This window comes from Sparus aurata, chromosome 12 (assembly GCF_900880675.1).
Source record: "Sparus aurata chromosome 12, fSpaAur1.1, whole genome shotgun sequence".
Taxonomy (NCBI): Eukaryota; Metazoa; Chordata; class Actinopteri; order Spariformes; family Sparidae; genus Sparus; species Sparus aurata.
The window spans coordinates 491,544-516,004 of NC_044198.1; the positions used below are offsets into that span (position 1 = coordinate 491,544).

The 24,461-nt window shown below is 42.3% G+C and overlaps 1 protein-coding gene across 1 annotated transcript in view; it reads left to right on the forward strand.

Moving 5' to 3' along the window:
• The window catches only part of tln1 (talin 1), a 115,060-nt gene that overhangs the window by 68,546 nt on the left and 22,053 nt on the right, over positions 1 to 24,461 (forward strand). The window contains exons 25-49 of the mRNA XM_030435216.1: positions 223 to 357; positions 2,270 to 2,398; positions 2,547 to 2,649; positions 4,233 to 4,441; positions 4,949 to 5,068; positions 6,147 to 6,344; positions 7,684 to 7,823; positions 7,898 to 7,991; positions 8,420 to 8,509; positions 9,319 to 9,441; positions 9,603 to 9,746; positions 9,869 to 10,030; positions 10,564 to 10,704; positions 10,999 to 11,180; positions 12,134 to 12,266; positions 12,803 to 12,904; positions 13,213 to 13,383; positions 13,949 to 14,197; positions 18,209 to 18,328; positions 18,461 to 18,607; positions 19,137 to 19,303; positions 19,800 to 19,983; positions 21,068 to 21,193; positions 22,035 to 22,151; positions 22,592 to 22,777. Of these exons, the coding sequence (XP_030291076.1) occupies positions 223 to 357; positions 2,270 to 2,398; positions 2,547 to 2,649; positions 4,233 to 4,441; positions 4,949 to 5,068; positions 6,147 to 6,344; positions 7,684 to 7,823; positions 7,898 to 7,991; positions 8,420 to 8,509; positions 9,319 to 9,441; positions 9,603 to 9,746; positions 9,869 to 10,030; positions 10,564 to 10,704; positions 10,999 to 11,180; positions 12,134 to 12,266; positions 12,803 to 12,904; positions 13,213 to 13,383; positions 13,949 to 14,197; positions 18,209 to 18,328; positions 18,461 to 18,607; positions 19,137 to 19,303; positions 19,800 to 19,983; positions 21,068 to 21,193; positions 22,035 to 22,151; positions 22,592 to 22,777 (3,672 nt within the window). The remainder of the gene's footprint in view (positions 1 to 222; positions 358 to 2,269; positions 2,399 to 2,546; positions 2,650 to 4,232; positions 4,442 to 4,948; positions 5,069 to 6,146; positions 6,345 to 7,683; positions 7,824 to 7,897; positions 7,992 to 8,419; positions 8,510 to 9,318; positions 9,442 to 9,602; positions 9,747 to 9,868; positions 10,031 to 10,563; positions 10,705 to 10,998; positions 11,181 to 12,133; positions 12,267 to 12,802; positions 12,905 to 13,212; positions 13,384 to 13,948; positions 14,198 to 18,208; positions 18,329 to 18,460; positions 18,608 to 19,136; positions 19,304 to 19,799; positions 19,984 to 21,067; positions 21,194 to 22,034; positions 22,152 to 22,591; positions 22,778 to 24,461) is intronic.

The window sequence follows — 24,461 nt, forward strand, 5'->3', positions numbered from 1 at the left end:
TGTGTGTGTGGTGTCTCTCTTGTGTGTGTTTTTGTCTCTCTGTTGTGTGCTCTATTCTCCTCTCCTCCCCGGCTACAGCTAACTAACAGTTACCTGCTTACAGCCGTACTTGTAGGTAGGAAGCATCAGAATGTCCATCCAACACTCTCGTATTGTGGAGCTGATCTTGTTTAAAGCTAGATTTTATTAATATATAGTTTGTCTGTTCTTCTCCTCTACCAGCCTGGTGCCAAGATGGTTACAGCCTCGAAGGCCACAGTTCCAACCATCAATGACCAAGCATCAGCGATGCAGCTCAGCCAATGTGCTAAGAACCTGGCCAGTGCTTTGGCTGAGCTCCGCACTGCATCACAGAAGGTACTACCCATCTATATACAGTTTTTATTACAGAGCTCCACCTTAAACTGACTTTTGGCTAGTTTTTATCAGGTTTAAGCCTTAATCTTATGATACACTTTTTCAATCCTGACGTATCTCGAAATTTTAGATTTTTGTACCTGGGATGTTTAGATCATGTACCTGCTCCTGTTTACCAACTGTTAAAAGCTTGCTTCAACTTGAACATCAAGTTCCGTCTACTATCCTGAGGACATCCATACTAGCCATAGTAATTTTGTTTCTATGGAGAAAGAGCTGTAATCAGACATGCATCCATTCACTGCTTCTAACCGTGGGAGCTGCACCCGTCTCAGCCTTAACGTTCAGGAGCTGGCAGGAAGAATATCCACTCTGTATCAGATCCAGGAGGAAGTGAGGCTCCCTAGTATCTTTTGGACTTGCCACAGCAGCCATGATAGAGCTGGACTTGACTGTTCAGTACACATACTGTATCTCACCTCCCTGACTCTTGCCATTGATCCATGCTCGGAGCCAAGACAAAGGAATGAGCAGTGGACCAGAGTGTGCAATCCTAGTCCCCTATGTCGCAAGATGAGCAACATACTTAACATCGTTGTGAACAGGATTTTCCACCACTGTCTGGTCACCTGCATCAGGGCTCATTGTTTGGTGATGAAAAGCAATAGCACTGACTTCAGCCAAATTGCACACAGCCCAGTTCCATCGTGCCAGTGGAAGTGTAAAAGTATCCTGTTGCTCCAATGGTTCACCGCAGAAATTAAACACATCATTGTGCTGTACCCCGCAATCGCCACTCCCTCAACCCTGTCAAATGATAGGCGAGTCCGTCGTGAAACAAATTATCTTGATCATGTGATCTCACAAATCCAACCAGCTATTTGCTTGTGGTAGAAAACACTGCGGTTGGACCAATAAGCATCATCGGAGGAATCACTGGCAGCTACAGACCAGACGACCAGCGAGAGAAGTGACTATTCATTTGAAAATAACAATGGCTGCTATGGATTCACCCTAGTTTTCCCCGATAATGTTTCATTGTGAACAACAAATCTTTGTTGAAGTCGTAGAAACAAACAAAAGGACAGCTTGCTAACTGAAAAATAAATCTACCGTGCACCGTTTCCTAATATCTGCAAACTTTATTCATTACTCATTGAATCATGACATACTCAATCATGACGAGTCTTCGCCACTCAGATTTCATTTCAACCATCAAAGTTTTGTCACAATACGAACATTTCTAACTTCAATGCAATACCTGAAAAATATCAATAATCGATACCCAAAAAAATATTATATATAAACACAACATTAAATATATATAAAATAAATATTTTATGCCTTCAAAGATAAAAATAACAAGGCTTGTGTTCTGTGTGTTAAGCACAACAGCATATAGAGAAATCTCTTCTGACCATAGTCAGAGGAGTGGGAGGAGGCAGGAAAATGTGGACCCTGCAGCGGTGTGTGTTGACTCGCTGCTGGAGAGACGAGAGGGGAACAAAAAACAGCTGGCCTCAGATACTGTGGAAAAAAAGGATTGTCACAGTTTCAGTATCCATAAGTATAATTCACTATTAAATTATATTCAGTATTGATATTTATCGTAATTCTATATTTCTGACAACACTAGCTGCTATAGCATTCGTTATATTAGAGCTGGAGAGTATATTTCATCGAAAGAAAGCAAAGAATGACACTGAAGGCTTTATTTGATGGAAAGTTTTCCGTGTAGAGAAAGCTGTCACACCGCTAATCATTTTCTTTTGTGCCTCAGAGTTGACTCATGAGGGGTCTTTTGAGAATGAAGCCTATTGCTATTTATTGACTTTGAGAAGACAAGACAGGGCTGCACAAGTGAAAAGGTTTTTTACATGTCTCACCACATTTTGTGTCTGTGTGGGTGCAGGCTCAGGAAGCATGTGGTCCGCTGGAGATAGACAATGCTCTGTCAATGGTGAGAGGCCTTGAGAAGGACATCCAAGAGGCAAAAGCTTCAGCTGAGGAGGGCAAACTCAAACCACTGCCAGGAGAGACGGTGAGATACACACACACACACACACACACACACACACACACACACACACATAAACACACGTGGACAGCAGTTTACCAAATAGACAAATTTAAGACATGTACTACATTACCATTTGGTTCTGCTCATGTCTCCTTGTGGTGTTGTTCAGCTGGAGAAATGCTCCCAGGATCTTGGTACCAGCACAAAGGCTGTGAGCTCAGCTATCGCCCAGCTGCTGAGTGAGGCCACCCAGGGCAATGAGAACTACACAGGTGTGTTTGACATTACCAAGCCTAAACAAGAGCAGCAGAAATATGTTGATGTCCGGTCGATGCTTTGACCATCACATCACATCCAGAGATGTTCAATCCTTCAGAATTTTTGTACTTTACGGTGCTATTTACTTTTTCAATGCCAGTTGTGTGATTGGCCTTTGCTTTGGTCTGAATGAGCAGACAATCAGTCACATCTATGGAAAAAAATGTTGTGATAAACTTTTGGCAGCGGGATAAAATGTCAGAATAATATGCTGATTTTTTGTGTATTTGATGATTTCAAATGAGGTTAATGGTTTAATGTGTTTGTTTCTGTAGTTATCCCTATGGTTATATATTTTATAATGTCTCATTAGGGCCCGAGCAGGTAGACCTGCGAGGTCCCTATTGTAATTGGAAGGAAAGAAATTTTCTTCTCCAAGTTTGACTGCAGTTTTGGATGCCTGAACATACCCAAAAACTCACCAAATTTGGAATATACATCACATCCGGCGAAAATTACAATCCTGCATTGTCACTTGGCGTGGTCGTGACCTGCGGGCTCTGTAGCACCCCTAATGTTCTTCCCTGCCTTCCACATGCGCGTAGACAAATGATATTCGGTACGCAGATTCCTCATGACCAGACGCACAAAAAACCCTCTTGGACCGATACCGTCACTCCAACAGGAAGGCAGCCATTTTGATGTGTGGTGGCATTTTTGTCCAAATCATGCCTACTTTGAAAATTATCTTGTCCTAGAGCTTAAACACCAAAGTCTGCACATTCACTCAATTATCATCTTCATGCCTTGAAGAACAAAAGTTATGGAAATCATTCAGCTGCGACATACTTTAGTGGGCGGGGCGGTGGAAACCATTTTTTCCCCTCGCGGTAAAACATCGAGGCTTTATAACTTTAACATACAATTTCCTATCCACACCAAACTGCTCATAAGTGTAGAGGCTGTCTCCCCGAATAAATCTCAGCATCAATACTAAGTCGGCCATTTTGCTTTTGGCCGCCATTTTGAAATATTGCCAATCTTCATACTTAAATTATCTCCTCCTACAGATGTAACACCACCGACTTCACAGTCACTCAGTATGATCCTCTGACCTTCAAGATGAAAAGTTATGGAAATCTTTATCCTACGTCATACCTGCTGGCCGTGGCGGTGCCCGCCATAAAAATCCTTCGTCATGAAGCATCGAGTCCTAATAACTTCTTCATACAATTTCCTATCTTGGCCAAATCTCTCAGGAATCTAGAGGGAGTCGCCATGAATAGATCGGTGCATCAATACTGTGTCATATCCATAGCGCCACACACTGGACACAGGAAATCAGACAAACATCATCCGATTGACATGACGTTCACTGCTTGTTTTCTCCCCGTCATGACATGCTTGTAACAGGTGAGCGCGCAGTCCGACAACGCCGCAGCACGACACACGCGGACTGCGAGGGCCCGTTCATCACTGCTTGCAGTTTTAATTTATTTATATAATTAAAAAAAAATTTAAAAATTGGGTCATAATAGTAGCAAATGTATTCATGCAGCATTTATCAAGCTACTCTCCTCTCTCCTGTTGGATGCAGGAATGGCAGCCAGAGATGTGGCTCAGGCTCTGAAGTCCTTGGCCTCAGCTGCCAGAGGAGTCGCTGCCAACACAGGTGACCCACCAGTGCGGAACGCCATGCTGGACTGTGCTGGTGATGTCATGGACAAATCAGCCAACCTGATCGAAGAAACCAAAAGGGCCATCGCCAGGCCCGGAGATGCAGAAAGTCAGCAGAGACTGGCCCAGGTCAGACACACACTGTTTAAATCTTGCTGGCAAAATTAACTTTTTATATCTTAAAGGTCAAACGTCAGCTCCACTGCAACATCAAAATTGTGTTATTCATGACAACAACTCTAACCCTAACCCTAACAGAAAATGAAGATTGAGAGCATGTTTCACATTTGGTCGTATACTGAATTGGTCACATTAATCTTGGGTGTCCACCTTTGACACTGTACTGTACTTCTGTAAATACATAGTACATATAATATGTACAGGTATGTCAGAATAGTTTGAATTCATTTCTTGAAGATCTACACTTTTCATTACATACATATGAGTCTTGACAGGCAGCTCAGGCCCGTGAGGCAGTCAGCCACTGGGATTCTTTTGTTCCCAGTGCTGGCTGGGATTTAACAAATTAAGTATATTTTGCATTGCAGTGGCCCCAATGGTCAAGCACCCAGTGCTTCAGGTGGCCAGCCATGCACTGATTTAACATTGTGTGTATCTTTGTGTGGGTGTGTGTAGGTGGCAAAGGCAGTGTCTCAGGCCCTGAACAGATCTGTGAATTGCCTTCCTGGACAGAGGGATGTGGACAACGCCATCCGCACTGTGGGTGAAGCGAGCAAGACACTTCTGGCTGATTCTGTAAGTAAGACAGGTTGCATTGTTAGTGCTTTCAAATAGAGGTGAGGTGAGTGTTTTTTCCACCCTGGTTTTGTTGGTTTCATTATGAAGATCTTCTTTATTAGTGAACCAAGCACGGTAGCCTGTTGTTTCACATAGTTACTTTGATCTATTCTTCCTTCTTCCAATCTTTCCCTCTTTCCATAACACTAAATCAAAGGTACAAACTGTATGGTCTGGTCAAAATGTCATGTATTCAAATATAGGGCAGCTCTCCAGATGTTAGTCCCAAAACTTTAAAGCTGGACTAATCAAATATTTCATATTAACATTGGATCCAGTTACTATTAGGAATGTGAAAGAGAATTATCACACATTCACCAACCGAGTACCCCTCAACTTTATGGAGCCTTTCAACAATTGTTTTGTTCTTTTTTTATTTACAACACTCAACCAGTTTTTGGTTCAGTCTCAGCGCTCTCATCAACCTGGTTTTCCGGAGCAGCATCCAGCTGTTTTCAGTGAAAAAGCTTTAATAACTGTACATTACCTTAATGATGTGTGTAGGAACACATCTGAAAGAATTCCGTCCAGGAGATTCACCCTAGTTTTCCCCAAAAATGTCTCCTTGTGAACAACAAATGTGTGTTGAAGTCGGAGAAATAAACAAAGGAATCCTTGCTGACTGAAAAATAAATCTACTGAGCACCGTTTCCTAATATCTGTGAACTTTATTCATCCTCTCAATCATGACGAGTCCTCTCCACACAGATTTCATTTCGACCATCAAAGTTACAAACTTGGTAAAATGAGCTAAAGTGACCACTTTCAAGAATCATCAACTCCAACAGATACCATGCACAGAATATGCTGCGTTGAATCTATAGAAATAAACTACCATTTGTAAATTCAAATTTCATCCACTATTATGTTTTTACCCCTAAGACTCACAATGTCTGCCCTGAGGTTGTACCGTCTGTTTCAAGAGTGGTTTAGCTGACTTTACCGACAGTCATCACCACAGCAGAGAGCATCAGAACAGCCAGTGGACTAGAGTCACACTGAACTGCCCTCTATCATTCTCGTCCTCCCTCTGCAGTTCCCATCCAGTGGAAGGAGCTTCCAGGAGGTTCAGGCTCAGCTTAATGAGGTGGCAGCTGGTCTGAACCAGTCAGCTAATGAGGTGGTCCAGGCGTCCAGAGGGACCACCCAGGACCTGGCAAGAGCCACGAGCAAGTTTGGACAGGACTTCAGCAACTTCGTGGAGGCTGGGGTTGACATGGCTGGAACATCCCAGGTCAGTATGATAAAAGAATACTTAGCAGAAGTTATGCTGGCTGTGGCCAGAGGTGAGACAGCATCAAAGAAGTTTATCTGTAACTTCCCTCACACCACAGATCGACTAAGCAAGGGAGGAAACCTATTTGATTGGATAAAATGACAGCCAGGTTATCCTCAAAACAGAAAACATCGAAGAAAAAACATAGAATGGAGTCTATACAGGCAAAGTGTTAAGTTGTGTGCAGGGGATTTCACAGCAGCAGCCCAGGGGGAAATAGGGAAAACATCCGAACAGAGTGCATAGGTAGTGATTCACCTGTTTAAAGAGTCTTAGTAAGGAATTCAAAGGATGAAATTATGATTTTGCTAATCTAATTTACCCAGGCAGGCTATTGCAAAGCATAGACAGCCCAAATGAGAACGGGCAATCGCTTTTGGTGAGCTGGGAACGATCAAGTGGGCCTTGCCTGAGAATCTAAGGCTGTGTTGTGGCTCATAAATAGTTAAGAGGTCAGTTATATAGATGCGATCAAATCTTAAAATCAAGTCGAAATTTTATTGGTTGCCAGTGCAGATGTGCCAGATGTACACTGATGTAAAATGTTGACTGTGTCTAATGCCTGTTAATTCTTGCCGCAGCCTTTTGAAAGAGCTGGAGTTATGATAGAGATTTTTTGACTGAGACAGGTATAGAGAGAGTTGCAGTAGTCTAGTTGAGATAAATAAAAAAGCATAAATGACCTTCTCTAAGTCAGCATGAGTTAAGAAAGACTTACATATAAATATTAGAGGTGAAGAAGCAGGACTGCACAACTCTTTACTTGCTCCTTGAAGTTCAAGTCACTGCCAAAAATCATGCCTACATGCATACACAAATACGATTATTTCAGTTTTGCTCTTATTTAGCAGAAAAAAGTTTTGTGATAGCCAAACTCTGAGAAAATGTGTGGTACCCCACATGTGGTATCTTCTGCAGATGATGTTGATTTGACTATAGTGACAAAGAATGTTAGTTGAATAGGGTTTAACCAATTCAGTGCTGAGCCTGAGATACCTTTCTACTGTCCAAGGTGTTCAATTTAAATATCTTTTAGTATCGACTGTTATCTTCATGGAAGGATTAAGACTGAACACTACCCTGCACAATCATGATGATGTGACATTTGTTGTTTTCTTACATCTGTAGAGTAAGATTTGTAGGCCAACACACGTCTGCAGCACTAAAGTGCTTCAATATGATGCTGTTTTGTCACGCATTCAGCCTTTGCCTGCGATAATGATAATATTTCCATTAATTGTGCACCCAGCATGAGTCATTTTGAGGCTGAAAATCTCTAACCTCCCTTTTCTTCCAGTCTAAAGAGGACCAGACACAGGTGGTGTCCAACCTGAAGACAATCTCCATGTCATCAAGCAAGCTGTTGCTAGCAGCTAAAGCCCTGTCTACTGACCCCAGCTCCCCCAACCTTAAGAACCAGCTAGCAGCCGCGGCACGGTAAGAAGCATTTCTCTTGCTCTCTTTCTTAATGCCTATCTGTCATTGACATGTCTGTGCCTTTGTGTCCACAGGGCAGTTACAGACAGTATCAACCAGCTCATCACCATGTGCACTCAGCAGGCTCCAGGTCAGAAGGAGTGTGACAATGCACTTAGGGAGCTGGAGGTAACAACCATCATACAACCATGCAGCTTTTTTTCTACCTCCTCCTCTCTTTGGTCTGGGTTATGCGCTTCCTAAAATCGCAAGTTTAAGTCAGGTCTGTGGCTGTGAGCAGTCAGCTAATTCACTTAGAGTTATGTAACTTTAGAGGGTATGAGAGTATAGTACAAGTGTCCATGGTATAATGTGAATTGCTTGACATGAGCAACAATTAATACTGTCATGTGTGGCCTTTAGTTTTTAATTGATTTTTTACTGCTCAGCTCATGGACCCCATCAAATTATAGATTACTGATATTAAGGAAAATTGTAAAACAAGGAATTAATTCCGGCATGTAGAAAGAGCAGCAGTCAGGTTGCATTCAGCCGAGGTGTTCAGGTACAGTGTGTTCTGTTTGTGTTTGTTGTGACTGTGTTGTGTCTGTGTGCAGTCCGTGAGGGGAATGCTGGAGAACCCGACAGAAGCCATCAATGACTTGTCCTATTTTGACTGCATTGATGGTGTCATGGAGAACTCAAAGGTAGAACATGCATTACTGCTGCTCCTCTGCTGTTTATGGTTATCTTTCTTGCCATCATTGGTTTATCATTCCATTTTCCTGTGATCACTCTCCTCTCATTTCTTCACTTCTTTGCAGAAGGATGCATTCAGTGTTCAAATGCAAAAACAATTTACTCTCTCTTACAATAGGTGCTACTTCAGTGCATAAACTGTAAACAGACGTTTGTAAGAGAAAGAGCTGTGGCACGTAACTATGATGCTGTCCTTCAGTATTGAAGACATAACACTTAATTTCATACATCATTTATTTTTCTAATAACTTTTAAACATGTTTTGGAAATATTATCCCATGTACTAATTATAGGGACACTGTGTGTGTAGTTTCTCACCCAAAAATAAAAACTCAGTCATTTTCTACTCACCCCTGTGCTGGTGGACAACTGGGAGAAGTTTCGTAGTCCACAAAGCATTTCTGGAGCCCCACAGCAAAAAAAAGCATTGCAGCATTCACTTAAACGACTGACATAGATGGAACTTGTTTTAAAATGATAAAAATCACAAAAAAACAAACATGATATGGCTCCATTCAGCTTGTCCAGCATCATCCGTCTTTCGAAAGTCCCACATTTATTTAAAAAGGCAATATTAATGTCCTATTTTAAGCAGAAATCTTCACTGTAGCTGCTTGAGTTTGAGGTTTGATACCCATCCTGTTAAATTGTGAAGTCATCTATAACTGCTGTGCATCAATCACTGAATTGCTCAACATAAGAAGCATTAAAAAGACAGAATGAAAGATATTTTCTAATCTCTGGTTTCTTGTTTAAGGTCCTTGGTGAATCCATGGCCGGTATTTCCCACAATGCCAAGAACTCCAACCTGCCAGAGTTTGGTGATTCAGTCAGTGCCGGCTCCAAAGCACTGTGTGGTCTGACTGAAGCAGCTGCACAGGTAAAATTCATTATTGAATGTTATCTTAAAATCGACCCGGTCAGGGACCTTTTAAAAAAATCGACTCAGATAAAAACTGGCTGGCAAGGTGAGTATTTGTAATATGGACACTTATAATGCTTGAAATGTAAAACTGATCAGTGATCTGTTGATGTCTGTAGGCTGCCTATCTGGTGGGTGTATCAGACCCCAACAGTACAGCAGGTCAGAAGGGCCTTGTGGACCCGTCTCAGTTTGCACGGGCTAATCAGTCTATTCAGATGGCCTGCCAGAACCTGGTGGACCCAGCCTGCACCCAGTCTCAGGTACATGCTGACCTCTGTGCAACATCACAGTAATTACAATTAGTTGTCATTTATCACTTACTGAGTCTTAATGTGGCTGAATACATCCTTGATTCAACCCAATATACTGTTTCTCTGCCCAGGTGCTCTCTGCAGCCACTATCGTTGCGAAACACACCTCTGCACTGTGTAACGCCTGCCGTCTTGCCTCCTCAAAAACTCCCAACCCTGTTGCCAAGAGGCAGTTTGTTCAGTCAGCCAAAGAGGTGGCAAACACCACTGCTAACCTGGTCAAATCCATAAAGGTTTGTAGTACAACTTCATTCAACTTCATGCATGTCTTAGATCTGGGCTGCTTAAAACAAACCATTGTACCGTAAATAGCTGTTATGAATGGCAAAACTTTAAGATAGGGGGGAGAAGCCTGCCATCAAGGATTTGATGAATTTTACAAGTGGGGATGGTGCACACATTTGGAAACTCTCTCCACTATAGTATTTGTGTGGTAATTTTCAGCTATACAGATAAAAAGATGTGTTAAGAAGGAGTTAGATCCCAGCCAACCCTGACACACCAGACCAATCGGCATTTGCCAGATTCAAAAAGTAAAAATAAAATTGTAAATCACAGCTCCTTGATTCCAATGCTGAAACTGTGTGGAGCATTGGGGAGTTAGTTGCTGTTTGACAATTAGATAGGCTAGTCTTTGAGATAGGCTGGTTCACTATTGTATTAATTTGGTGTAAATACTCTTGTGACCAAGACACTGGTCACTAGAGCCACTCTAGTCCCATTGATACAGTGTCATGATGGGTAAAATGCCATGTCCCCTGTGCAGGCTTTGGATGGAGCCTTTAACCAGGAGAACAGAGAGAAGTGTAAGGCTGCCACTGGTCCTCTGATAGAAGCTGTGGACAACCTGACGGCCTTTGCCTCCAACCCAGAGTTCGCCAGCATTCCTGCTCAAATCAGCCCTGAGGTACTCACATAAACAAGTTCACTACAGAAATTATTTGAGCGAGTGATCCAAAAAAGATGGTTAACTGTCTGATTTTATGTTGAATAATTGAATAGCATGGGAGAAGTGTGAGATTGTTTTGCTCGTTTCTCTGTTCTTTTTCCACTGAAATCAATTGAGTCAGTGAGGATAAAGATTTACTAAGTGTGTGTAGCTGTTACAGTCACTATCAACATTAAAGATTAAAATCTTGTATGATTCTTCCTTCTCTAAACTTCAATAATTTCCATCTGGATTTCCACACACCTTCCTCAGGGTCATGCTGCAATGGAACCCATTGTAGCTGCAGCAAAGACAATGCTGGAGAGCTCAACCGGCCTAATCCAGACTGCCCGCTCTCTGGCTGTCAACCCCAAAGACCCCCCCAAGTGGTCAGTGCTGGCCGGACACTCTAGGACTGTGTCTGACTCCATCAAGAAACTTATCACCAACATGAGGTAAATTCTACTACTACTGCTAATTCTGTCCACTTTGATATAATGGTAAACTCCTCTGCTTCTCTTTGATGGTTAACAATGATGCAGAAAGATCATTTCTGGTGAGGGCTTTGAGAGAAACTTGCTGTATTAACTAGAGAAAAATTGGTGTCACACACACACACACACACACACACACACACACACACACATACACACATAAAACAGAAACAAATTCAAACTCACCACAATGTCTTGGTTAGTCTGTTTTAGCAATCATCAACTCTGTATTGGTAAAAATAATCCCTTAATTTGCTGAGTTCGATATAAAAGTATTCATGAGCTTTACTAAGTGTTGTGTGGGGAAGACTGAGCAGAGTGTGGCTGCAGAGCTACTGTTGGCAGACAGACACCTGCTGTGCACAATGCAGAACTGCTCTCATCTGCAACTGTTGACATGGCTCTTTGCTTCAGGACATCCCCACTCTGACTCCTCTCTCTCTCTCTCTCTCTCTCTCTCTCTCTCTCTCTCTCTCTCTCTCTCTCTCTCTCTCTCTCTCTCTCTCTCTCTCTCTCTCTCTCTCTCTCTCTCTCTCTCTCTCTCTCTCTCTCTCTCTCTCTCTCTCTCTCTCTCTCTCTCGTCCTATCACAATAAAGCCATTAGAAGGACAAAAACAAATATTCGACATCCCTATACATTATGACTTTTAATCAGCTTGTTGATACCCACATGCTGACAGACACATACACGTTGCTGTCTGACACCGTAGCCAAGAGAGCACAGCGCTCATGTCCAAGCACTGACCCACAAGATCACTAGTTTGAAGCTGGATTTTTGGTAAGGCAGTGTGAGGCATGTTCTGCATTTCCAGCTATGGGCATTTTAGCATTCACACTGTATTTTAAGCAGGAATTTCAATTTTTAGTTGCTTCCTAGAGCCACTAATTATTGTATACACCCTGTTTTTGTGCAGAGAAAAGGCTCCTGGCCAGAGAGAATGTGATGATGCTATAGAGGTACTGAACAGCTGCATCCGAGAGGTTGATCAGGCCTCTCTGGCTGCCATAAGCCAGCAGCTAACTCCCAGAGAGGACATTTCCATGGAGGTAATCACTGATCGCAATCAGGCATACCCGCATACACATACAGAGCTTTGTTTCTCTCTGTCTCTTGCCGAAAAACACATTTAAATGTCATGTAGTAGTCATTGTTTAAAAAAATAACATTCAAATTACCTTGTACCTTCTGTATTATATTTCATAGTCACATGTCCGCAAATACATACATACATACGTACCTCTTTGTAACTTATATATTTGTAACAAAATGTTTTCAATTCCAAGGTTCACTGTGTAGCTTTTCTGTGCTTCAGCTGGGTTTTAGGTCTGATTACACTTGGACCAGTTCCATTCACTGAAGAAGACGTGAGATATAGTTTTAAGCCTTGAGAAGCTAGAAAGTGGATCTTTGAACTTTATTTTCTATGATAAATATACAAAACTTAAGGTTCACTTGCTAGCTGTTGTCAACGTTTTAACGTGTGTTCCCCAGCATTCCTCAGCAAATGTTATTTAATCTGGTGTCCAATGCACTGTGCATGACATCTGTGAGTGAATGGGTATTATTTGTGTATATGTTGCAGACTCTCCATGAGCAGATGGCTGCCTCAGTTCATGAGATCAGTAACTTGATTGATCCTGTAGCTGTGGCCGCTCGCTCTGAGGCCTCCCAGCTGGGACACAAGGTAAAGCACAGGACAACGTCTCTACACAGCTGACATACCATTTTTACACTCTGAATCAGACACATTGTTTATCCGGAGCTGGTGATGGAAGTAGTTAAGGAGTGAGACATTTTTGCGCCTGTCTCTTCTCTGTTGAGAGTATTACATTCGCAGTCCTGATCATGGAGCTAGTAAGGATCTGTACTGACATGGAGGCTACGGACAATGTTGCAGTGGTTACTTTTTTATGTCTTTTACTTGTTCAAGCCGGGTATCTTTCTTTTGTGTTAATCTCTGTGTATTATTTTTTTCTCAACACACTTGAACAGGTAGCTCAGATGGCCAGCTACTTTGAGCCCCTGATCATGGCAGCCATTGGCACAGCGTCCAAGATCCTCAGTAGCCAGCAGCAGATGGCTGTCTTAGACCAGACCAAAACCCTGACAGAGTCAGCTCTGCAGATGCTCTACACTGCCAAGGAGGCCGGAGGAAACCCCAAGGTAATGAATCTGGCACCTGTCACACAAAGTCCTCTGGATAAGCTGGTGGAAAAACATGGCCAAATGACTCAGCACTATCATTTTCTCAGAGCTGATCCCCTCAGAGTTACTGCAGGGGAGACTGCCAAGTTATTGCTCGATAATATTTTAATATAAAGTGCCTGAAAATATACGTGAACATGAATCCAACATATTATCAGCGAATATACATTTCTAAACCAAAATCAATTTTGAAACCAAAACATCCAATCATGTGCGCAGGCTAAGCGGACTATGTTAATTCAATGCATGGCGCTAAACCTTAACAGCAAACCTGGCAGCAAACCATGCCTTTTATAACATTTTAGCCAGTAATCTGTATCCTGTTAGCCACAGTGGATCATTTTGCACCTTACCTGACAAGTTGAGACCCTGACAGACCCTCCACCTCAGAAACCACTGGAGACATTGCAGAGGAGCATCTAAAAAATTCTCTCTTCCATCTCACATGCTGATCTTAAATATCATACATGTTTTGATATCACGACATGTTGACGACATGAAGTATGTGTCTTCCTTTCTGCAGGCAGCACACATGCAGGAGGCCCTGGAGGAATCAGTGCAGATGATGAAAGAAGCAGTGGATGACTTGGGTGCCACTCTGGCTGAGGCGGCAAGTGCATCAGGGGCTGTGGGTGGCATGGTGGACTCCATCAATGATGCCATCAATAAAATGGAAGACACACCTGCACTTGAACCTGAAGGCACCTTCGTTGACTATCAAACTACCATGGTTAAGACAGCCAAGGCTATAGCTGTCACAGTGCAGGAGATGGTAAGCATTTTGATTATCATCCAATAGGCCCATCTGTCTCCAAACCCCTGCCTCCAGCTCTGGCCCTTGTGGCTGCAGCAGACTACAGTTTGATGACCTGGCACCTTACAAAACAGTGACCAACTGAAGTCCTGCTCCCATGAAATTCCAAGCCAAGCCCCCAGGAAGGAAGCCAGGCTGTGAGGCCAATTTGACATCATGGCCAAATTGTGTAATTAGGTTTCACAGGGGCCTGAAAAGACTTACATTTTGAAAGAAACAGTTGATGAATTAATATGGATAAACGGTGTATTAACCATCCCAGATCTATCCCATAACCTTGGGAAAGTCTCGAAAAGCTGCATTATAAAATCATTTGATCCTGATTCAACTTAGGGGACTAAACAAGAACTAGGCAGCTCAGCCTATAAAAGTCTCATGCTGCATGAGCCCCGCAGAGTCATTTTAAAACCCAAATGTCGAACCGCTCTGCACCATTGAACAGCCTCCAACGCTTTGTCCTATTCTCATTTAAGCCCATGGTATTAGCTCGGCCCATGTTCTCTGCATCAGGCTCGACACCTCTGTGAGAGCATCATGGCACAGTCGAACAAAAATGTGCCTCTCATTCGTTCCTATGTGGAACCAGACAGGACACAGCTGCTTCAGGAGGGAGCCATCTGCTACCATTTCTACTTACAGAGTTCAATCTGACACTTACAAAGTGTTTGACAAAGTTTAATGATAGTAAACAGATTTTGGTTTGACTTTGCCATCAGGGGCAATCCAAGATTCACCTTTTTAAAACACTTGACCTGAAATTGTTCATCATACATGCGTCTAAAACTGTAGGTCCAGGCCCCCCTAGTAGCTCAGTTGGGAGAGCTTGCAACCCATGTACAGAGGCTGCAATGTTGCATGCAATGTGCAATCTCTCTCGTTATCCTTTCCTGTCAGCACCCAAGCTATCTTGTCAAACAAAGGCACTAAAATACCCCAACAATTACAAATGAACAATAGACTGTGGACTCTCCGGCTCTACAGGGTAATAGATACTATACTAGTGCTGTCAGTTAAACGCGTTATTAACGGCTTTAATGCAAACCCATTTTAATGGAGTCAATTTTATATCGCAAGATTAACGTTCTTTTTGGCCGAGCAAACTGTGTAGTTTGTACGTTAAAAATACTGCAACACCACCACGACGGATCTAGATCTAGACCGGAAGCAAAATAGCAGGCACGCCATTTGGGCTTGCGAGCTGGCCAAAGAGTAGTAGGCACGTTACGTTACAAGAGGATGGCGAGCGCGAGATGCCGAGATGGATGCCAATAAGATTCTGAATGGAAAGTTTACTTTTAAACAGTTGCCAAATGGTTCCATTGACAAGGCCAAAGTGATCTGTGTCTTTTGTCGTTGCAAACTGAGCTATCATCGTAGCACGTCCAGTCTGAAATACCACTTGATGGCAAAGCACACAGCTGATGCGAATTCTCCACCCCTAGTCATAGCCAGATGACAATGGATGACTTCAGACAGAAGCACTTGGATACCACAACTAAGAACAAACTTACTTACCCCCCTGGTTTAACTGCACTATAGGCTGAGTCCTAGTTTACCTGACGTGCACTTTATAATTAGGGCCCGAGCAGGGAACCTGCAAGGACCCTATTGTTTTTCAAATGATTATTATTATTATTTTTCTTCTCACAAAATGATCGCATTTTTCACTGCCTGAACATACCCCAAAACTCACCAAACTTGGAATATAAGTCACACCTGGCGTCACTTTAATTGTATAATTGGCCCTGTGCCCACACCATAACACTTATGGAAATGAAATTCATAGAGGTGCTATAGAATGGCCCCTGCGACTCACTCACCGAAAATGACCACCAGGTGGCGCTATTTTCAATGCAAAAGCGTTTTTGGCTCATAACTCCCACTTAAAATGTTGCATATTATTAAACCTCATCCCTATGTGTTCCCTGCATTCAGCTGAATTGTTTGGTGTAGGCCACGCCCACTTCCGCGCTAACTTTCCATTTGCAAAATCGCGACAAATGAAAAACCTACTTTTTCGAACTCCTCCTAGGCAATTTTAGTGATTTGCACCAAACTTTGCATGAAGCATCTGTGGACCCTCCTGACAAAAAGTTATCAAAAGAATTTTGATAGTCCTGAAAACGCCTGAAATATAAAATGACAAATTCCTGCATATTGTGTTGAAAACAGTCAATCTTGCATATTTTTACAAAATACTATCCGATTATCACATAAATGTTCATAATTGTGTGGTATTGCCTATTGATGGTCTGTGTAAAATTTGGTGCAAATCGGCCCTTAGATGGCGCTCTGGTCGCAGTCTAATCATTTTGAATGGAAAGTAAATGGGGAAATCTTCAAGTCCTCTTCAAAACTCATCGACCTTCGACCTCTCCTAATCCCTCATACTTTGAGCTAGACACACCATTCTAACTTTTAAAGAGTCAGAAGACCTCAAACTATTGGGCATGTATTCAGTTTTTAAAGCACACGTTAGCCACACCTGGCCTGCTATCATCATCAACAGCGTCAGCAACAGAGTTTTGTCCAGTGTTAGTTTTGTAGAAGCGTGTGCCTTTTAGAGATGCTTCATTAGATCAGAGTTGCTTACAATGGACGTGGACAAATGAGATTAAAACAGTGTCTGTACTTCCACTTTGAAAACATCAACTTTCCCTCCGGACTCGCCATAGCCGCAGTTCCCCTCTGCTAGTTTGAGTGTGTGAGGCTGGTGTGTGTGTGTGTGGCTTGTTTGTACACCGAACATTGCCACTGATTGGCTTAAGAACTCTCACTCAATGTTAGGGAGCCAATCATCATCACTTATGCGGTTGTCTCGCTCCTCCCTCCTCCCTCACCAGAGGAAAAAAAATTTCAGACCATCGACTCAGTCTTTGTCCGGGGAATTATGCAGCAGTTCACACAATTTTTCTGACTTCAGCGTACATTATTCACACCGACAATAGCAGGCCACCGAATTATAAAGCAACGACTTCGTCAGCGGAAGGTGTTGCTTGAGCAAGCCCCGACGGCAGCAGGCCCCGACGCGCGTGTACTGCGAGGGCCCGTTCAACGCTGCTTGCAGCTTTAATTTTATTTTGTATCGCCCTGTTTGCCATTGTTGTTTTTTCAATAGAAAAAAAACATTTGCATAAAGCAAAACAATCCACTTTTCCATGTTGATAAGAGCATTAAAATGGGAAAAACTTATGGGACAAAAAGAAATCAAGGGACATTTAGAATAGATACAAATGTGCGATTAATTGTGATTAAAGTGAAACTCTCGCCAAAAAGCAACCGAGGCTTTATTTGTGATTGAATATGAGTCAAACCTTTGTGTAAATGCATAATTACGACAAAAGAGGCACTTTTAAGATTTACCATAGTTTCGTTTTTGGGCAAGCTAATTTTCAATGGAGTGCGAGGGCACTTTTACGCTAGCATCAAAATCGCTATTTTTAAAACACTAAGAAGGCTCGACACAACATGAAACTTTGCTCGTAGTATCACCAGGGTCTCTACACATGAACCCGAGCATTGAGAACATTGTTTGTGTACACAGAATTTACTAAAAAGAAACCGAGGCTTTATTTGTGATTGAATATGAGTCAAACCTTTGTGTAAAAGCATAATTACGACGAAAGAGGCACTTTTAAGATTTACCGTAGTTTCGTTTTCGGGCAAGCTAATTTTCAATGGAGTGCAGGCGCACTTTTAAGCTAGCATCAAAATCATTTCTAAACCAAAAGTTTAGGTAAAACGATCAAAACTGAAACAAATACTTAACTACATTTTAGCTTTCACAGTTATCTGCTGAAGGGGAAAAGTTTCTCTGTGCCCACCTTAAATCCTGATTTGCCATTATAACCTTCATACATTTGCCAGTATGGTCATGAGTTTGGAATTCATTTTCATTTCAAGTGGTATCAAAAAAAAGTCCTTAAAAGGGCTCAATTTACTCAACTAATGTGGTTTTTCATTTTTCAGGTGACCAAGTCGAACACCAACCCTGATGACCTCGGAGGATTGGCCAACCAGCTGACTAATGAGTTTGGAAACCTGGCAAATGAGGCCAAATATGCAGCTGTGACTGCAGAGAATGATGAAGTAAGACCACAGCCGTAGACAGTATGCCGTTACTGTCTTTTTTAGAGACACAGGCCATGTTAGCTGGGCATGTCTCATTTTCCATTATTTTCATGCTGTTGATGCAGATTTCTCTTTTATTTTATTTTTCAGATTGGTTCTCACATTAAGAAGCAGGTGGGAGAGCTGGGTTTCAGCTGCACAGGATTGGTGACAAAAGCTGGAGCTCTGCAATGCAGCCCCAATGACTCCTTCACCAAGAAAGAGCTGATTGAAAGTGCCCGCAAAGTCTCTGAGAAGGTCAGACTCACTTAACTTCTTTGTTCAGTTGTTGTTTGGGCAGTTAACCCCTTATTAATAAGATAATACAAGTAAAAAATACAAGTATAGATGCAGGAAGTAGGACAGTGTGATGCTGCAGCACCTGGCTTTATAAAAACCATCAGTTTATCAAATTGATGTAATGCAGACGAGATCAGGTAGATCTGCATTTAGGCTTCATTCACCTCTATGTATCCTCACTGCGCTGCATTATTATAAACTGGGATGAACTGGTTGTGGGTTACATTGTCCATCCCTCTTCATTTCCTTGCGGTTCTCCTGCATTATTTCCATGTTGTTCTGCTTTCTTTGTTGTTAATGTCTGCTCTTCTCCCACTGAAGAAAGAATTGAACCCAAACCATGTCAGAAAAACACCTCCCTACAGCATAGCAGGGCCACTGTTTTGTTAGGTTTCTCATCTCATTTATTCAAGTTTTCCTTTAATTTGTCACCTTTCTGTAGATGTGAATAGTGATTTCCTCTCATAACAGATTAGTCTTCTTGCAGGTTTCCCATGTGTTGGCATCCCTGCAGGCAGGTAACCGTGGCACCCAGGCCTGTATCACCGCGGCCAGCGCTGTGTCTGGAATCATCGCAGACCTCGACACAACCATCATGTTTGCCACTGCTGGTACTCTGAACAGAGAGAATGCAGAGACATTCGCTGACCACAGGTACTAATCACTAAAGAGACAGAGTACGATGTCATCGATAATAGATTACATGATATCTACCATTCAATCACGATGAATAACCTCTATTTTGAACAAAAATATTAATACAAGGGAATTTCATCAACTCCATTTTCATTTACACTATTAAATAAGAGAAAGGGCAAAAGTGGAAAAGTCAGAATAGCTGCTCCCACTGGGCTATTGTTGATCATCCAGCTATATACCCCGACTGGAAGTCTGATCCTCTTTGCTGGTCAACGCATATCCACATTCCACAGTAAGCATGCCCATTCAAGCACGTTTATTCAATTGCAGGGGGTCACCGTGACCATGAATAAGTAAATAGCTATTCAATAAATCACTCACAGAAAATAACTGGACCAAAAACAAAAGAACAACAACTGTATTTGTCTTAAGAATAAAGCTTTTAAATGTGTGCAAATCTTAATTGAAGCTTCTCAGTGACAGCTGGTGACCTTGTGGCCTTTGTGTGCAGAGAATGCATCCTGAAGACGGCCAAGACTTTGGTGGAGGACACCAAGCTGCTGGTTTCAGGTGCTGGAGCCAGTCAGGAGAAACTGGCCCAGGCTGCCCAGTCTTCGGTATCCACCATCACCAAGCTAGCTGATGTGGTCAAACTGGGAGCTGCCAGCCTAGGTTCTGAGGACCCAGAGACCCAGGTATGAAAAGCAGAAGTGATGGCAGAAAACATGTTGCATGTTTCTCAACTTGTGTCTATTTACCCTTTTTTAAAATTGATATACTGACAAAAAGCGGTTAAAAGACAAAGTGTAGATTTTAGACTTACATTTTACTCAACCTCTAACCTCAGCTACAATACAACATTCAATCAGGTTCTGGCAGCAGTCAAGGTACAAAATCTAGCTGCATGGCTTTCAACCAATACTTATTACCCCTGTTCAAGCCTGTCTTTACTAGTTACCACTAGGTTTTGTTTAATTGAAATATTATCAAAACCGCAATATGTCAAGTGCAATATATGAATTGCAAGAATCTGCCATTTTTTGATCAAGATAAAATGTGTGACAATCAACGTTATGATGAGGCCCTTTAGTGCTGCAGGGATGTCCTGGCCTACATGTCTTGTTCTCCAGATGTAAGAAAACATGTTTGTTTACTACAGAACTGAACAAATGTCACATCATCATGATGTTAATCCTTTTGTCAACAAAAAAAATAATGTGATGCAAAAATGATCATGCCCACTGATCAAGACTCATATCTCAATCATAATATTTGTCAAATGAATTGAAATTTTTTTTTTTACCATACTGAATGCCGCTCCACTGCCGCAGATCTTCAGGCTGGTTCTCTGTTGGCTGTTTTAAATCAGTTCTCAGTACTTTCTGCATTTTATTATTGAAAAAAATATTTTTAACCTACTGTAGTCCTGATATATTTCCCTTCTGGTTAAACCATGAATTATTATTTTTTTTAATTGTTTTTATCATTGTTGTTGTTGTTGTTGTTGTTGTGGTTGTTGTTGTTGTTGTTGTTGTTGTTGTTGTTGTTGTTGTTGTTATTATTATTATTATTATTATTATTATGCTATTTATAGTAAACTCTATAGACTGTCTTATCTGAAGGCAGGCACGGACCACTAGCTTGAGTCTGACGAGCATTCCTACAGTAACACACATCCAGCCACTGAACTAGGACATAGCTGCTACTTTGTTTCTAGGTACATCATTCACCATATAAAGGCATCAAATTAAACTGAAGTACCACATCTGCACTTCACAGGTGGTCCTGATCAATGCGGTGAAAGATGTTGCAAAAGCTCTGGGCAACCTCATCAGCGCCACCAAGGCAGCCGCAGGCAAACCTCATGATGACCCCAGCATGCTGCAGCTGAAGAACTCTGCTAAGGTGATATACTAAACCCATACTGTTTGAATGGCCAAGATTGGTTGGACCATACTGACACAATTAATGGAACTCTCATTTAGTTTAGCAACAGGGAGACTGGTCTTGAATCTTAATAAGCTTCTGTATTTATAAAAGGACACCTGGGACCTATCCTCTACATTTCTGCACGACTGACAGCAGATATATCGAGATAGATATCGAGCACATTTGCTTGTATGCCGTTCAGTGGGGTTGTTGATGGAACAGAGGATTGGGAAACAGTAGAGGAGGGTCCAGCAGCCAAGGGCCACATACCTGTCCCTCAGAGAACATGAGGGCTGGTGTTTAAACAGCAGTGTGCCAGCTCTTGGTAACCTGGGTCTTGGAATGCAAATGCAAATACACATTTATGTTGCACCCAAAAACAACAATGACTAAGAGTATAAATGCCGTCCCTTTGCACCTTGATGCACTTGCACCACAGACTTTAGACCATGCGCCATAAATCATTTAAATCTGGCCCAGGATGTTTTGTGGTCTGTTGAACCTGGTCTTGGATGCACCAATATACTATAAGAGGGAGCTAAAAGCTATCAGCCATTTCAGTAAAAGGCCATTCAAATAGCTTACAACATATTATCCTTATTCGTTGTTTAAGAGACAGTGTAGATTACACTGATGTTTGTATATGCTGTTAATTATAGATCTTAGAAAGAAAGAAAATGGAAATCGGCCAGAATTGATATATCAGACTTGGTGCATCTCAGAATACTAGTACTGTCAGTACAAGTACAAGTAGTGTCTGTCAGGAGTATGTCATCGGTTGAACTGTGTCATTTCTGATTGGACCTGACTGCTGTAGGTGATGGTGACCAACGTCACGTCCCTCCTGAAGACGGTGAAGGCAGTGGAGGATGAAGCCACAAAGGGGACCAGGGCTTTGGAGGCCACAATTGAACACATCAAACAGGAGCTGGCTGTGAGTAATTGTACACTTTCAATGGAAATGTTGCGTTGTCAATTTATTGGGCAACATTTGGAATATTGTTTCAGTAATACTTTCCATAAAGCCCTCATCTATAATGCTTTATAACATACTTATTAACATACTTGAAATATTTTATAATGTGCCTATAGCGCCAAATAATCCTAGTTATAAGCACCAATGAATATTTATAATACTTTATAATTCATAATGACTTGAATTGGACTGAAGAAACTCTGTACATGAACACAGCTATTGATCACTTATATTGACTTATCACCATCTTTCTTTACTATTATAGCCTATAGATGCTCTAGCCTGTGAAAAATAAAATCCAACCCCTTCTATTTAGGAGGATTCATTTTCCTGTTGGTTGAAAGAACTACGTTGTTTTTCAAGTATCTCTCTAACAGCCCCCTGGTTATACCACACAGGTGTTCAGCAGTTCTGACCCACCACCAAAGACGACCACACCAGAGGAGTTTATTCGTATGACTAAGGGAATCACTATGGCAACAGCAAAGGCAGTGGCTGCTGGGAACTCCTGTCGCCAGGAAGATGTAATTGCCACAGCGAACCTCAGCAGAAGGGCCATTGCTGAAATGCTGCACTCCTGCAAGGTACACAAAACAAAACTGATCTGCTGGTCAACAGAGCTGCCTAATGATGACAGACAGCAGTTGACAGTTGAAATGCCTATGTGAAAGATAAGTTACATTTTGAGAGATCTTGAAAACAAATGTTGATCAGAATCAGAATTTCCTTTGTTAGTCCCACAACAGGGAAATGTGTGTGACACAGCAGCCAAAGGACAGTTTAATTTAACAATAAACAATAATGATCGTAAAAAAAGGTAAGAAATAGAAATAGACTTGTATATACGTACTATGTACAAATATAAAGAGTGTGGCAGTGTATTTTTATTTACAAATGATAAATATGTATATAAAATTAGTGCAAACCAAAAAAGGGTTAGGTATAGAGTTTTTATAGCACAGTGCACAGTGAGGTCCACTGCTGGTTGTAGAGTCTGACAGCAGCAGGAAGGAAGAACCTGTGATACCTCTCCATCACACACCTGGACCTGCGATACTTCTCCTTCACACACTTGGACCTGTGATACCTCTCCTTCACACACTTGGACCTGTGATACCTCTCCTTCACACACTTGGACCTGTGATACCTCTCCTTCACACACTTGGACCTGTGATACCTCTCCTTCACACACTTGGACCTGTGATACCTCTCCTTCACACACTTGGACCTGTGATACCTCTCCTTCACACACCTGGACCTGTGATACCTCTCCTTCACACACTTGGACCTGTGATACCTCTCCTTCACACACTTGGACCTGTGATACCTCTCCTTCACTCACTTGGACCTGTGATACCTCTCCTTCACACACTTGGACCTGTGATACCTCTCCTTCACACACCTGGACCTGTGATACCTCTCCTTCACACACTTGGACCTGTGATACCTCTCCTTCACACACTTGGACCTGTGATACCTCTCCTTCACACACTTGGACCTGTGATACCTCTCCTTCACACACTTGGACCTGTGATACCTCTCCTTCACTCACTTGGACCTGTGATACCTCTCCTTCACACACTTGGACCTGTGATACCTCTCCTTCACACACCTGGACCTGTGATACCTCTCCTTCACACACTTGGACCTGTGATACCTCTCCTTCACACACTTGGACCTGTGATACCTCTCCTTCACACACCTGGACCTGTGATACCTCTCCTTCACACACTTGGACCTGTGATACCTCTCCTTCACACACTTGGACCTGTGATACCTCTCCTTCACACACTTGGACCTGTGATACCTCTCCTTCACACACTTGGACCTGTGATACCTCTCCTTCACACACTTGGACCTGTGGTACCTCTCCTTCACACACTTGGACCTGTGATACCTCTCCTTCACACACTTGGACCTGTGATACCTCTCCTTCACACACTTGGAGTGTATCAGTCTATCACTTAAGGAGCTGCCCAGTGCTGTGAGAGTGACCTGCAGGGATGGGACTTCTGCACCAGCAGTGATGACAGCTTGTCCATAACCCTGCTCTCTTCCACCACCTGCACTGGGTCAAGAGGGCATCCCAGGATGAAGCTGACCTTCTTGATAAGTTTATCCAGTCTTTTCATACCTGCTGCTGAGATGCTGCTGCTTCAGCAGACTACTCCACAGAAAATGGCTGATGCCACCACAGAGTCATAGAAAGAGGTCAGGAGTGCCCCCTACACTCCAAAAGACCTGAGCTTCCTCAGCAGATGGAGTCTT